Source organism: Plasmodium brasilianum, chromosome 6, assembly GCF_023973825.1.
Source record: "Plasmodium brasilianum strain Bolivian I chromosome 6, whole genome shotgun sequence".
In the NCBI taxonomy this organism is placed as follows: Eukaryota; Apicomplexa; class Aconoidasida; order Haemosporida; family Plasmodiidae; genus Plasmodium; species Plasmodium brasilianum.
Genome location: NC_090119.1, coordinates 182,475 through 196,842, shown reverse-complemented (window position 1 = coordinate 196,842; position 14,368 = coordinate 182,475). Strand labels below are relative to the sequence as shown.

The 14,368-nt window shown below is 28.0% G+C and overlaps 2 protein-coding genes across 2 annotated transcripts; one reads left to right on the top strand and one right to left on the bottom strand.

Annotated features, from left to right (window-relative positions):
• Positions 1–94: 94 nt before the first annotated feature.
• MKS88_001638 (longevity-assurance (LAG1) protein) lies at positions 95–3,132 on the bottom strand (the record flags this gene model as incomplete). The annotated part of the gene is made up of 6 exons (XM_067214584.1): positions 95–253; positions 358–397; positions 575–812; positions 1,623–1,792; positions 2,258–2,584; positions 3,095–3,132. The coding sequence occupies 6 exons, from the start codon at positions 3,130–3,132 to the stop codon at positions 95–97; spliced, it is 972 nt and encodes a 323-aa protein (XP_067074526.1).
• Positions 3,133–9,095: 5,963 nt separating this feature from the next.
• On the top strand, positions 9,096–14,211 carry MKS88_001637 (triose phosphate transporter; the record flags this gene model as incomplete). The annotated part of the gene is made up of 6 exons (XM_067214582.1): positions 9,096–10,101; positions 11,581–11,626; positions 12,385–12,501; positions 12,677–12,869; positions 13,087–13,167; positions 13,375–14,211. The coding sequence occupies 6 exons, from the start codon at positions 9,096–9,098 to the stop codon at positions 14,209–14,211; spliced, it is 2,280 nt and encodes a 759-aa protein (XP_067074525.1).
• Between the last annotated feature and the right edge of the window lie 157 nt (positions 14,212–14,368).

Genomic DNA, 14,368 nt, shown 5'->3' with positions numbered 1-14,368 from the left:
ATATCAAATATACTAAATATACTAAATATACAAAAAAAGCGCTGTCATATGCCCTCTTATTTTCTACGTAATTTTCTTCCTTCTCTCGTTCTGTTCAATCTCCGTGGCTCTGGTCAATATATCTTCGGTCTTTCCACTTGTAACAAAATGCACAAACATCTTTGCCATCAAAACAAGCCAATAAGTGTTCATTAATAAAATAACTAACATTAAAAAAATAAGCCATATCAAAGTTTCTGCTGGTAACATTGATCTGAACATAGTAAAATTTCTGTGAACTGGTAAAATACATCGTTTTGCAAATATGTACAATCTTAAAAAACCCCAACTTGAAAATAATATGCAGAACGAACTCACAGTAACTAGTTTGTATCTCGTGTCAACGAAAACGCGGCAACTGTAAAGGTGGGGAAATGGGGAAAAAAAAAAAAAAAAAAAAAAAAAAAAGTGAGTGTAGTGAAGTAAGTGCACGAGGTATAAAAATAAAGCAGAGAAGTACACGTGCGAACACTATTCTATGGGTACTGCTATGAAACCTATTTTTTTTTTTTTTTTTCGCTTCTTCTTTCCCTACGCTGACGAGAAAACCTCGCATATGTCGTGACACAACATGATGACCGATCCAACCCTTATAAAGTTTTGGCTGTACGAAAAATAAACAAGTATTATTGCACACAGGTGCTGCAGGAAATTTTCATAAAAATCTGGCAGCTTCTCCGACATCAGTAGAGAATAAACGGATGTCAACAGGTAACCTCCATTTAAAAAATAATACATGTGCACTAAATTAGACGTCTTCTGATTGGGATATCCTACAAGAAAGAAGAAAAAAAGGGATGTGAAAAAATGGAAAAAACAAGGACATGAAAAAAAGGAGAAACATGAATGTGTGTAAACCTCTACAAGTACAACCACAGCAAAATAGCACTCCCCGCAAACATTTGCATTTATTTTGTATTATTTTGTATTATTTTGTATTATTTTGTTTTATTTTGTTTTATTTTGTTTTATTTTGTATTATTTTGTTTTATTTTGTATTATTTTGTATTATTTTGTATTATTTTGTATTATTTTGTATTATTTTGTATTATTTTGTATTATTTTGTTTTATTTTGTATTATTTTGTATTATTTTGTATTATTTTGTTTTATTTTGTTTTATTTTGTATTATTTTGTATTATTTTGTATTATTTTGTATTATTTTGTATTATTTTGTATTATTTTGTATTATTTTGTTTTATTTTGTTTTATTTTGTATTATTTTGTTTTATTTTGTTTTATTTTGTATTATTTTGTATTATTTTGTATTATTTTGTATTATTTTGTATTATTTTGTTTTATTTTGTATTATTTTGTATTATTTTGTATTATTTTGTTTTATTTTGTTTTATTTTGTATTATTTTGTATTATTTTGTATTATTTTGTATTATTTTGTATTATTTTGTATTATTTTGTATTATTTTGTTTTATTTTGTTTTATTTTGTATTATTTTGTTTTATTTTGTTTTATTTTGTATTATTTTGTATTATTTTGTATTATTTTGTATTATTTTTCTATTAGGTATTGTTTTATTTTAGTCTATTAAGTATTTTTAATTTTTTTTTTTTTTTCGAGCCAAACCCACAAAATAGTCGTTCAAATTTCCTTCGCCCCCCATCTCCACGGGGAAGTACGTTTGATACCTCAGTGCAACAAAACCAAAAGTGCTGATTAGCGAAAAGTAAAACAAGTTAAAAAACATTAAGTTGAATCTTTCTACTTTTATTTTTCGTATCCGCTGACTCCACTTGCTGCGCAAAAAAAAAAAAAAATAAATAAAAAATAAAACAATGTTACATCGCGCAATGTTACATTATATCACTTTACATACATCATATTAAATACAATATCGTACAATTAAACTTCGTGCAAAAATTACAAAATGACGTTCCGACGAACAGAAAAGAAGATGATAAATGAAAACGGAGAGGAAAAAACATACTGAGATGCGGAAGTAGAACATACTATAATGTAATATAAGATTGTCTGTTTGCTCGAGCCCTTTGTCATTTGAGCTTAATTAAAAATGTGTTACAGTTGAACGGTACTTGAAACATGTAAATGTAAATATGCATATGTTCGTATACTCATACGTATGTATGTCTTTATGCGTGTATATGTACATGTGTACTACACCAATGCACCTACATGATGGGATGCACATGGAAAAACAGAAACATAACGAGCGAAACATATATCCTGTTCTCACTACTTACTTTTTCGGTATCATCCTCTCTCCTATGGGATTAGACAACTTGTTTAAAATATATTTGCCGATAAAAGTGAAACATCCACATATAACGAAAAAGATAAAATAACTGGGTTTCGGGACTATGTACTCATCATCATAAAAACTTGTCAATTCTTTCTGGATTAAATGAATACTAAAATTTGATTGTACTTTAGTGAATGCATTTTTAATATGCAACAACAGTCTTCCATTTTGTAATGTACTCCTTATTTCATGTAATGGCCATATTTGTTGTATTGTGAAAAGAATGACTACGCATAATAAAAGTTTAAATATTGTATCCAATTTCATTCTAAGAAGGAACGGACGGGAGATATGGGTATATATATAAAAGATACACCAACTACAAATGGAATATAGAAACAACTAGGAAGTTAGTACACAAAAGGAATGGTCGAACAGTAGGAGCTATTACACTAAAGGAATGGATATATAACCCAAATGATAACACAAATGAACAGGAATTACAAGCACAATGAGGAAGTAAAAAAAAAATGAAGGGGAAAAATATGCCAAACAGGTGTTATCACTTAATCGTTTCCTTAATTTCATTCCCTTAATTATATTTCCTTATATTTTAAAAAAAAAAAAAAAAAAAAAAGCTCAAAAAAATAGTCTAAAAAATGGAGGGAGTTGTTGAAGTAGGGGTACTTAACTCCTACAATATACACAAAAAAAGGATTAAACAAATATACATACAGGTACCCACACACATATACAAATATATGTACGTGCGCACTTATGGAAGTTGCTTTCCCTCCTTTTTTTTTAATAATATCACTCCCCCAAATGGAACAATAACCTCTCTACTCTTGCGCAACTGCTAAAAAGTTTTAACATTAACCTACAAAGGTTAATAACACTAAATTATTTTTAAAAAAAAAAGAGAAAAAAATAAAAAAATATATGGTTATACATAGTAACAAAAATGAAAATACTTAATACTCATGTGATATTTTCCAAAAAATCGTTTCCCCCCCGGTTTTACACAAGCCCTCAATAAAAAAAATAAAATAAAATATAAGTTGAACAAAACATGAACATAAAGAGATAAGAAAATAAGAAGTAAATAAAAAGTAAACAGGAAGTAAACAGGAAGTAAACAAAAAGTAAATAGGAAGTAAATAAGAATTAATTACAGAGTAAACGAGAAGTATGCAAAGAGAAATAAAAAGTAAAGAAAGGGCAAAGAAAGGGCAAAGAATGGGCAAAGAAAGGGCAAAGAATGGGCAAAGAATGGGCAAGGAAAGGGCAAAGAAAGGGCAAGGAAAAAATAAAAAAAGCGTTAACACAAAGGAAACACAGAGCAATCAAAGTGTTAACATGAACAAGAAATACACACAATGGAAATATGAAGTAAAAAAAAATTGAACATAAAGCTAATATGAAGCTAACATGAAGCTAACATGGAGTGATGAAAAATTGAATGCAAGGAAAACATAAACGCGAAATACACAAAAAGTTAACAAAGGAAGAGACATTTCACTAAAAAATAATGTTCAGTAAAATTTACAAATGTACATGCCCACTGTACTGCAACGCGCAAAGTATGCAATTTGAATGATAGGAAATAAACAAAAAAGTAAGGATACTAATAAAATAAAATGAAAAGAAAAGAAAAGATAAGAAAAGATAAGAAAAGATAAGAAGTAAAACAGAATAAAACAGAATAAAACAAAATAAAATAAAAAGAAGAGATAAGAAGAAAAACAAAATAAAAAAAAATGAAACAAAATTACTTAAAGTAAAAAGAAATAGAACTGAGTGTAATAAAATAAAATTAAGATGAACTGAGGGAAATTAAAGGAATATTTAAAAAAGAAAAAAAAAAGAAAAAAAAAGAAAAAAAGAAAAAAAGAAAAAATGATGAATAGGATAAGGAGGACGAAATCCGATTTTAATTACTCACGCTAATTCATTAAAAAAAGGAAGCTTTATTAATTTTCTTAGTTCTTGTTTATTAATGCTGCTTTCCCCTTTATACTACTTTTTTATTTTTACTTTTATTTTTACTTTTATTTTTATTTTATTTTCCCTTCAACGTAGTGAAATGTAATAGTTAACTTCTCTAGCTTAAGCACTGTCAAGTTAGGGGAAAAAAAAAAAAAAAAATATAAAAAAAGAGGGAACAAAACGAGTTAACAATTGTATAAATTAAGTAAAATGTGTAAGTAGTGTAAATTGAGTAGGACGTGTAAGTAGCGTAAAAAGAGTAAAATCTGTAAATCAGTTAAATATACGCAAGTTAACACTGAACAGTGTTCAATGAAATAAGAAAACTTGAGCAGACATGTCTTTTTTTTTTTTTTGTATTCTTTTTTAAGTGTTACAATAAACAGACTAAGCCATTTGAAACAGTTCGTATGTTTTAAAAAAAAAAAAAAAAATAAACAAATGAACAAATAAACAAATGAACAAATAAACAAATGAACAAATAAACAAATAAACAAATAAACAAATGAACAAATAAACAAATGAACAAATAAACAAATGAACAAATAAACAAATGAACAAATAAACAAATGAACAAATAAACAAATAAACAAATGAACAAATAAACAAATGAACAAATAAACAAATAAACAAATGAACAAATAAACAAATGAATAAATAAATAAACGAATAAATAGTAAAGGTAGTATATACCTCTTTCTGCCTATTTCCCAGCGCAAACCACCTATTCAAAATATGTTCTTTTAAATGGTTCATATTTTTTATTAATAATAAAAGGGAAAAGACAAGCAGTAATAGTTCAACCATGTTTTGTCCATTTTTTCAGGGCTACACTTGTTACAATTCAAAAAAGAACTTTATATTAATTATATCTTAATAATTTTCCTTTTTACAATATGCTTAATTTAAATTTAAAAAAAAATAAAATAATAATAATAAGCCTAAACATTTATATTTAGTACAAAAGTTAAGGCAACATAAGCAAAAACACAAAATGACACAAGTGGGCACGAATATTACTCATCCAAGAAATAATAATTTTATAAATCGTTATTTACTCTACTCACTCCATATGTTTAACAGAAGTAGAAAAAGAAGAAGGAAAAAAAAAAAAAAAAAAGGCTGCTTCAAGCAGAGCGTCTTATTTGGGTAGTATTCTGTTTGTATACGAATCATTCACACAAGTGCCTTTTTTTTTTTTTTTTTTTTTTTTTTTCCTACTGCTTAATTGCATACTATTATATGTACATAATTATACTACATATAAAAATAGTCCGTAACAACGGTACATATAGATAATTTTTCCCTTCTTCATTTACATAATAATAAATGGCAATGTATTTATACTAATAAAAAAAGCACAAAGGAAGAAATAATGGAGGGAGCAATTATAAGGAATAAAAAAAAAAAAATATATAGCTAATTTTATTTTCCCTTCAAATTATAATTAGGATTATAGAATTATATCTTATGTGCTTTTCCTTTTTACTTAATGAGAGGAAATAAAAATTCGAATCCTTACCGTTACGGTTTGTGAAAAAAGGTAAAACTAGATTTAATCTCAACTAAGTAGATTTAAAAAATAAAATAAAAAAGATATTCATAGGGATCAAAACATTCAATGTGTTATTATCAAATTACAGCTTTTTATTTTTCTAATTAAAAAAAAATAAAAATCCTCCTTTAATGAAATGTTTTGTTCTCCTGCTTTTTAGATTTTTAGCTTTTTTGCCTTTTTGTTTTTTCGATTTTTTTTTTTTTTTTTTTTTTAACCCCCATGCAATTGCTAAAAATAAATCCAATAAGTGCTATACAGAGTTCATCACGTTTTACATATAAAAGGAATAGAACAGAAGAAAATAATATCGACCATGTTATTAGTTGACTTGCTTTTACAAGAATAAACGTAAAACAGAACGATATAAAGCAAATAATCAAGAGAGGAAGGGGGGCGGAATATAAAATAAAATAGTAACACTATTATAAGAGAGTAATGGGATGAAAGTGTTCTTATGCCAATTTACCAAAATAGCTGTATTATTTCTCTCCCCCCCCCATGTACACTCGAGTAACTATAAGCACCCTATTTTGTCTGTTAAGGAAAAATGTGTATACATAAATGCAAGTACCACGGATAAGTCTATATTTACATACCCTAAAATAGCACTACATGTGCATTAAAAAAAAAAAAAGAAAAAAAAGAGCCAATTTTTATAAGAGAACAAAAAAATTTGTAAAAAATAAACTGTAACTGCGAACGGGTTACAAATAGAACTCATGTGATATAACACAGACTGCCACTTTTACTCCTTTCACAAAATGGTCAGAAAATGGACTACTATAAATACAATTATACATACATATACGTACCTATATATATATATATACAAGTACATATATTAACTAAGAGTATACACATCTTTGCACGCTATAAAACCTCCGACCTATCCACGAAACTTACTTTTAGTTTTTTGTAACACACAGTGATATAGAATAACAACGAAATGAATAGATCTCATATGCACCCACGTAGTTGCGCATGTTTGTATGTTTGTACGTACGTATGTACAACTTTTATGTTAATTCCTTTTTCAACCGTACCATATATATCAACCGCTTACGTTATACTGTTGTCCTTTTTTAACTCATTTGAATATTTTGTGAGTTCCATTATTCGTACAGCTATTCTATGTTATTATGACAATATGTCGCTTAGCTATTTTGCTCTTTTATAATTTTTTTTTTTTATTTTTTTTTTTTATTTCTGCATTTTTCTACTTTAAATGCAATATTCATCAATTACAAATTTGTCAAATTTATAAAAGGGAAAAAAACTTCAAAACGATGAAGTAAAAAAAAAAAAAAAAAAAAATTTTACTTCAAAAAAAAAAAAAGAACAGTAAAGCAAGTAATACATTTTTCATCTGTTTATTATTATGTCAACCTAAACACAAATATTTCTATTTTCTTAATAAAAATATATGTTTTACTACTTAGGTACTAAATTATAGGGTATATTATTTTTTTCCTTTTTATACTAACCTAAAGAAAAGATCTGTACTGTTCTCTATGGCAGCAAAAATGCATTGAAGTTGAAGCACTTTTTGCTCTTCATATAATATTCTACATTTATAAATATATATATATATATATATATATTGCTATATTTTTACGTTCTTATAGTTATAGCCCCAAGATGATAATTTTGTTTTTTTGTACTTAACTGGTTGATGCATCCCTGCTCTGGCAAACGCATGAGAAAAAACGAAAAAGAGAAAATAAAAATTAAGAAAAAATAAAAGCGAAAATATAAAAACTAAAAAGAAAAAATAAAAGCGAAAAAATAAAAACTAAATAAATTATAAATTATAAATATAAAGAAGAAATAAAAAAATATTTCGTTGTACTGTACATTTGTTTAAGCGCTCATTCGTACTCGAGTACTTGTGTTCACGGCTTGGATTTTTTTCGAATTCCGGCAAGCCCCCCACAATTATTAATATACACATATATATATATATATATATAGATGGTACTTAAACAAATAAACAGATAAATGAACAATCAAACAGAAAAATAAACAAATAAATGAAACACCAATAAATAAATTACATATAAACAGATAAATGAGCATTCAGCAAATAAATAATTATGTAAATATTATATATATATATTTATATTTATATATTTTTTTTTGTGTATATATATATATATCTATATATATATATATATATATAGATATATTTATGTATATAGATTTATATATGTACATATGTATTGTACATGTACGAACTTCCTTACTACTGTATTTGCGAGAAAACAAGGTGGCCCTGACGTTTATTATTGGCACGAATAACTATTCTACATACTTTATTATTATTTCTTGCTTGTGTAGTAATGTTGAAGCATCGTATAACCGAACGTAATGCAGTGAGAGAAGCATCGTCATTTAACGACTCATTCTTTTGAGTTTTATTTTTTTCAGTGCATGCTTTAGCCTTGTTAGCAAATAAATATATATACGCTTATAAGCAGTTATATTAATAGTAGAATTGTGTATAATAAATACGTTCGGCACATTGCGCATATACATATGTACTATGTATATATATATATTTACATTTATATATATATATTTACATTTATATATTTATACATATAATTATAAACATAAAATTATGTACATAGTTATGACATATTTAATCAAATAATATATATATATTTTTTTTTTTCTTTAAACTGAACGGTACGAACAAACTCCTTCGAGCTGTACGCAGTACTAACTTATGAAGTTTACTTGTATAATGTAACATATACTTTATTTTTATGCAAGTAACGAGTGTACATATATATGTACATATATATATATATATATATACGCATAATATATGTATTTGAGTTTATATTTGTTTATTTTTTTTTTTTTAGTATTTAAATACTGATGTGCTTCACATGTATATAAACTTCTCACAAGTGACAAGTTAAACCAATAAACGCAAAACGTGTAGAGGGGTACATTAAATTTTTAATGTTTTCTTAATTATTTTTACATAAAATTTAATCAATTGAATAGCGCTCATCGGGATAGGTTCTCGTGCACGTACACGTAAAGGAACACCTACTCGTACTAGTGTATGTATGTATATTTGTAAGTAAACGTATATACGTACACGTATACATACACGCAAACACACACGCAAACACACACGCATGTGCTACATTGGCGCGTTTGTATTTCAAATACTCGCTATCAGGCCTTGCCGCATCCTTCTTCACAGTCCAGGAAGCCCATTACTGTATAACGACACTAAGCACTTTAGAACGTTTCTACAATACATATTATGGTAATAATGAAAGATAACGAGAAAAACGAATATGGAACTTTCCCTATTACTATAAATGAAGCGTATTCAGATAAGCAGACAGATAACATTATAAAAGGCAGAGGATCATTCTATGCATTGTATGAGAAAATAAAATTATTAATGTTATTTCTTACCTGGTATGCATTAAATGTAATGTACAATGTGGATAATAAAAAAGCATTAAATATGATAAAATTACCATGGCTTATTAGTTCAGTTCAATTATTTACAGGATGGATGTTTATATTTATATATTGGATAACAGGATTTAAGAAAGTACCAAAAATTTTTTCATATGACTTGTTCATAAAAAATATATGTATACAAAGTTTTTGCCATATATTAGTTCACTTGGGTGCCGTTATGTCTATGTCTTCAACGACTGTATCTTTTACACATGTTGTTAAAGCATGTGAACCAGTATTTACAGCCGTGTTATCAATAATATTACTAAAACAGTATTTAAAATTTAATAAATATATTTCTTTGTTTATTATTGTTGGGGGAGTTATATGTGCATCTATGAAAGAATTACATTTTACTTGGTTATCATTTTGTTGTGCAACGATTTCTAATTTTGGTTCATCTATGAGATCTATATTTGCAAAAAAAATGATGGCACAAAAATCAGTATTGGGTGAAAATTTAAATGCTTCAAATATATATGCATTAATTACTATTATTTCAGCTCTTATGTCATTACCATTGGTTTTATTATTTGAGGGTAAGGCATCATACAATTTTTTAGTTAACCATAAAGATTTACAGTTATCCCATTCTTTTAATGAAATTGCTTTAAAAATCCTTTTAAGTGGAGTATGGTATTACTTAAATAACGAAGTCGCTTTTATTTGTTTAGAAAAGGTAAACCAAGTTACCCATGCTGTAGCAAATTCTATAAAGCGAGTTGTTATTATCGTATCCTCTATTATTATTTTCCAAACACAGATGACTGTACTCGGTGCCATTGGATCGGCTGTCGCACTATTTGGTGCGTTCCTCTATTCAGTGTTTTAGAAGTGATATGGAGGAGTTGGCAATTTAACATTTTTTATTTTTTAGACTTTGACCCTTTCTTTTGCGCGCAAGTTGTGCTCTGTGGATATATATGTCCATGCATATATACACCCATATACACACATGTATGCGTGTGCATGTACCTGTACATATACATATGCACGGTGCATTAGTACAGGAGGAGAAATCACGACCCAACCAAAAAATGCACCCGAAAAGTTTGAACCTTAAATATATCAAAAAGGAGAAATGAAAAGGAAAAAAAAAAAAAAACTTATAAAGAACAGCATTTGAAATTAATATGTATATTCGACTAATATATATATATATATATATATATATATATATATATATATATACTTCCATACGTGAATATGTGTATGTATCTGTATACACACATGCGCACGTATGTATGCGCGAAGGATATTTTCCTATTTCGCCATCTCACCACTTGTCTGTTAATGTTTTTTAGATAGTTTTTATAAAATTAATTTTTAAATAGTTGTTAATATTTGACCTTTTTTTTTTTTAAAACTTAACACACATTGCATGTTATAGTGCATCATGTGTGTTTGTATTTATTCATTTATATATTTGTTTATTCATTTGTTTATTTATTCTTTTATTTTTTCGTTTATATATTTATTTATTTGTTTATCAATACACGTATTTATATATGTGTGTCTGTGCCCTCCCCACCACGTGTATCAACAATGCATGGGTGCGACAGGGGAAAAACTTTTTTATTTTTTTAAGAAAATCCCCCCACCATATAAATATATATATGTATGCTTATATACATAATATACACACACATATATATATATATATATATACATACACGCATACATATATATATACATTCGTGGGTACTTGTACGCATATACATATATATGTGTGTTACAGTACTTGTTTAAGTATATGACTATTTTACAGCATTTTTTCTATATAAATACACACACATACTTTATAGATTTTTTTTTTTTTTTTCCCTTTTTAAATTTATTCAAATTATGCATGTAATTATGTAATTAAAAAAATCAAATGCATTATATTGTATTTTCCACAGCTTAGCTTTACTTACCTTGCCTTTTTTACCATTGCATTTATGTGTAAATATGTAAATATATATATATATAAATAGAGAAAAAAATGGAAAAAAAATACTCCAGTTGATGATAATATACCATCGACCGAAATGTTTACAAACGTATTGCTGCAATATTTTTGCACAGTATACATACCTTTATTTTGTGTTCACATGATTATAAAACATATATTTATTTATTCATTAATATTTTAATTTTTTTAAAAGTTATTCCACATTGCAAATATATCTACAAATTTTGTTACAGTGGTAAAAGAAACAGTTTATAGAAGCTGAGAAACTGCAATGTAAGAACAGCTCCTTTTTTTTTTTTTTTTTTTTTTTTTTTCCATCTCCCTTTGCAAGTGTTTTTAAAGGGACAAAGAATAACGAGAGCAAAAACGGCATTAGGGTTATCCCTAATTTTTTAGCTCTCTACAATTTTTAACGCGCATAAGGAAAAGCAAGAAAATGTACATACATACGTGCATACATACATATGTGCATATATACATATGTGCATACATACATATGTGCATACATACATATGTGCATACATACATATGTGCATATATACTTGTGCCTACTGGTAAAATTTCACTAATGATAAAAAAAAAAAAAAAAAAAAAAATGAATACATAGTTATCTATGCCTTATGTAGACACATTTTTTTTTAAATAGATACAGTATGCGTATTTTCTTTGGTAAGACTCTCATACGTTTTGTGTCATAGTTATAATTCGATTTCTTTTTTGCCATCTTTTTTGACCCTCCTTTTCTTCTTCAATTTTTTCTTCAGCTTCTTTATTTTATTTTATTTTATTTATTTTTTTTTTTTTTTTTTGTTTCTCTGTGGGGGATTAAATTTGTGTACAAACCCATAAGGGTACCTTTAACAAGTATAATGCATTACTCAATGTATAATTAGACTTCTCAATATATATATATAATTAAAGATGTCTTACTAAAAAATATAAGTAAAATAGCATCGTATACACATAAGAGGTACGCACAAGCAAATATTACTCATATGCATGCACATGCATATGCCCATACATATACACATAAGCATACCTACACATATCAGTTTAAAGAATGTACAGAAATAAATACCAGGCGAATATTCTTTCTCTTTTGCTAAGCGCGGGGTAAAAAATAATAGCTCATCAGTTGCAACAATAATAGCATCACCAGTATCAGTAATAGCAGTGATAGCATTAGTAACAGCAGTGATAGCATTAGTAATAGCAGTGATAGCATTAGTAACACTGCAAAAGTACAGAAGAGGTAAAACTTTTATACAACTGCATACCATTTAGCAGCAATGCGAATGCGGTGTGCCAAGTTGTCAAAAAAATAAAATAAAATAAAATAAAGTAAAATGGTAACAGCCGTAACAGTAATGAGGAACAACGCGCTCCTTACCCCTGTGTCTTTACAAATGACTACTACTTTTATACAGCTCGAAGCCTTTGGAGTTGTGGAAAACAAAAACGAAGAAAGGATGCGTCCGAAAAGTTTTAGATGATGCAATAAAATTAAGTGCAATTGAAATCATATCCGAAAATACATCTGACTCTTATATATACACAGCACCTGGAAAATTTAAATCTTTGGCCATAAGTCTACCCATTATAGTTCTCATAGTTAAAAATGTAATGTTCGAATTTTTTTTTTTTTTTTTTTTTGTAGCTAGCGGACGATAAGTGCTTGAGTCTATCTGATGCATGCACACATGCAGGACTGTAGAAGCATACGCACGTCCGCACCCCCTTGTGTGCATCCCTCGCTTGCATCCCCCCCTCATTTATAAGCACCTTCTTTTATCCTACCTGTTCGCATAACACATAAAAGCAATTTCACCTTTTTCAGATGAACAAATACTTTTCCTTCAGAATTAGTATCATGGATGACAAAAGGTGTAGAAGAACATTTAGAATTTCTAATTTCCAGGTGGGGCGAACAGGAAGACTGTGTTATCTTTAAAACTCATTCACTGCATAATGCACACACACCTTAATGCGTTAATTTATAAACTCATTCACTGCATAATGCACACACACCTTAATGCGTTAATTTATAAACTCATTCACTTAATAATGCACACACAACTTAATGCGTTCTCTTCTTAACCTACCCCGCACGCTTGCCAACTGTTAGACAGTCACAAGGCTTTCAAACAAGTGGTGCACCATGCCCATGGTCCTAAACGAAGGATGGAATATAATTCAAATAAATTTAAAGGAATATACAGAAAAAGCGTTCAAAACAAAATATGTTGAAACCATTGATATGCAAATAAATGCTAGCATAAGAATAAGATGTATATACTTTTGTGATAAAATTTACAATAATGATGAATTAAAAGACGAATTCAAAATATTTTCCAAGAAAAAAGAAAAAATTAAATACATTCCTCCGCAATATTTGAACAAGCCTTTGAAAAAAACAACTATTAAAAATATTGCAAAGGAAAAGATAGCAAAAAAGGAGGGAGAAATAGAGGAAGAAAATGTTAATCACAGCATTTTGAAAAATACTCAAGGAGATAACAAGCGGGAGGACCAACTAGGGGGCAACAGTGAATCGCCAACTAAGTTTCCAACTGAGTCTCCAACAGAACTGACAAATGAACAGGACAAAAAACATAACAAAATGGAGGACATGACAGAAGGCATAGAAAACTACAGCTATCGGAATGAGGATACTGAGTGGGAGAATAAGAACGACGAAAACGATGAGTACTTAGTCAACATCATCCATAACATGGAGGGTGAAAACGAGCTGGAGAAGGACAATCAGAATGGAAAAAGAGACGAAATACCCAAAATGGACAATAATGGCCAAAGAAACGAAAATGAAAAAGAGCTAGCTGCAAATATATACAACGAAGCTGATATTAGTCACATAACCGAAATAAAAAACATCGAGATGGATTTGAACAATGTTCTCTATGAGGATATAAATTATGAAACGTATAATAACGATGACAATTAATACGTAGTCAATCTTCAAGTTGTTCGAAAAGAAAAGAGATTTGCAAACTGGTACGAGTAGCGAGTAGCTATGATCACTTGCAAACACGTAACAGTAGGTTGCACTACTTGAAGAGCTTACAAACAAGTGTATAAAAAAATGCATAGCTTGAAACCAA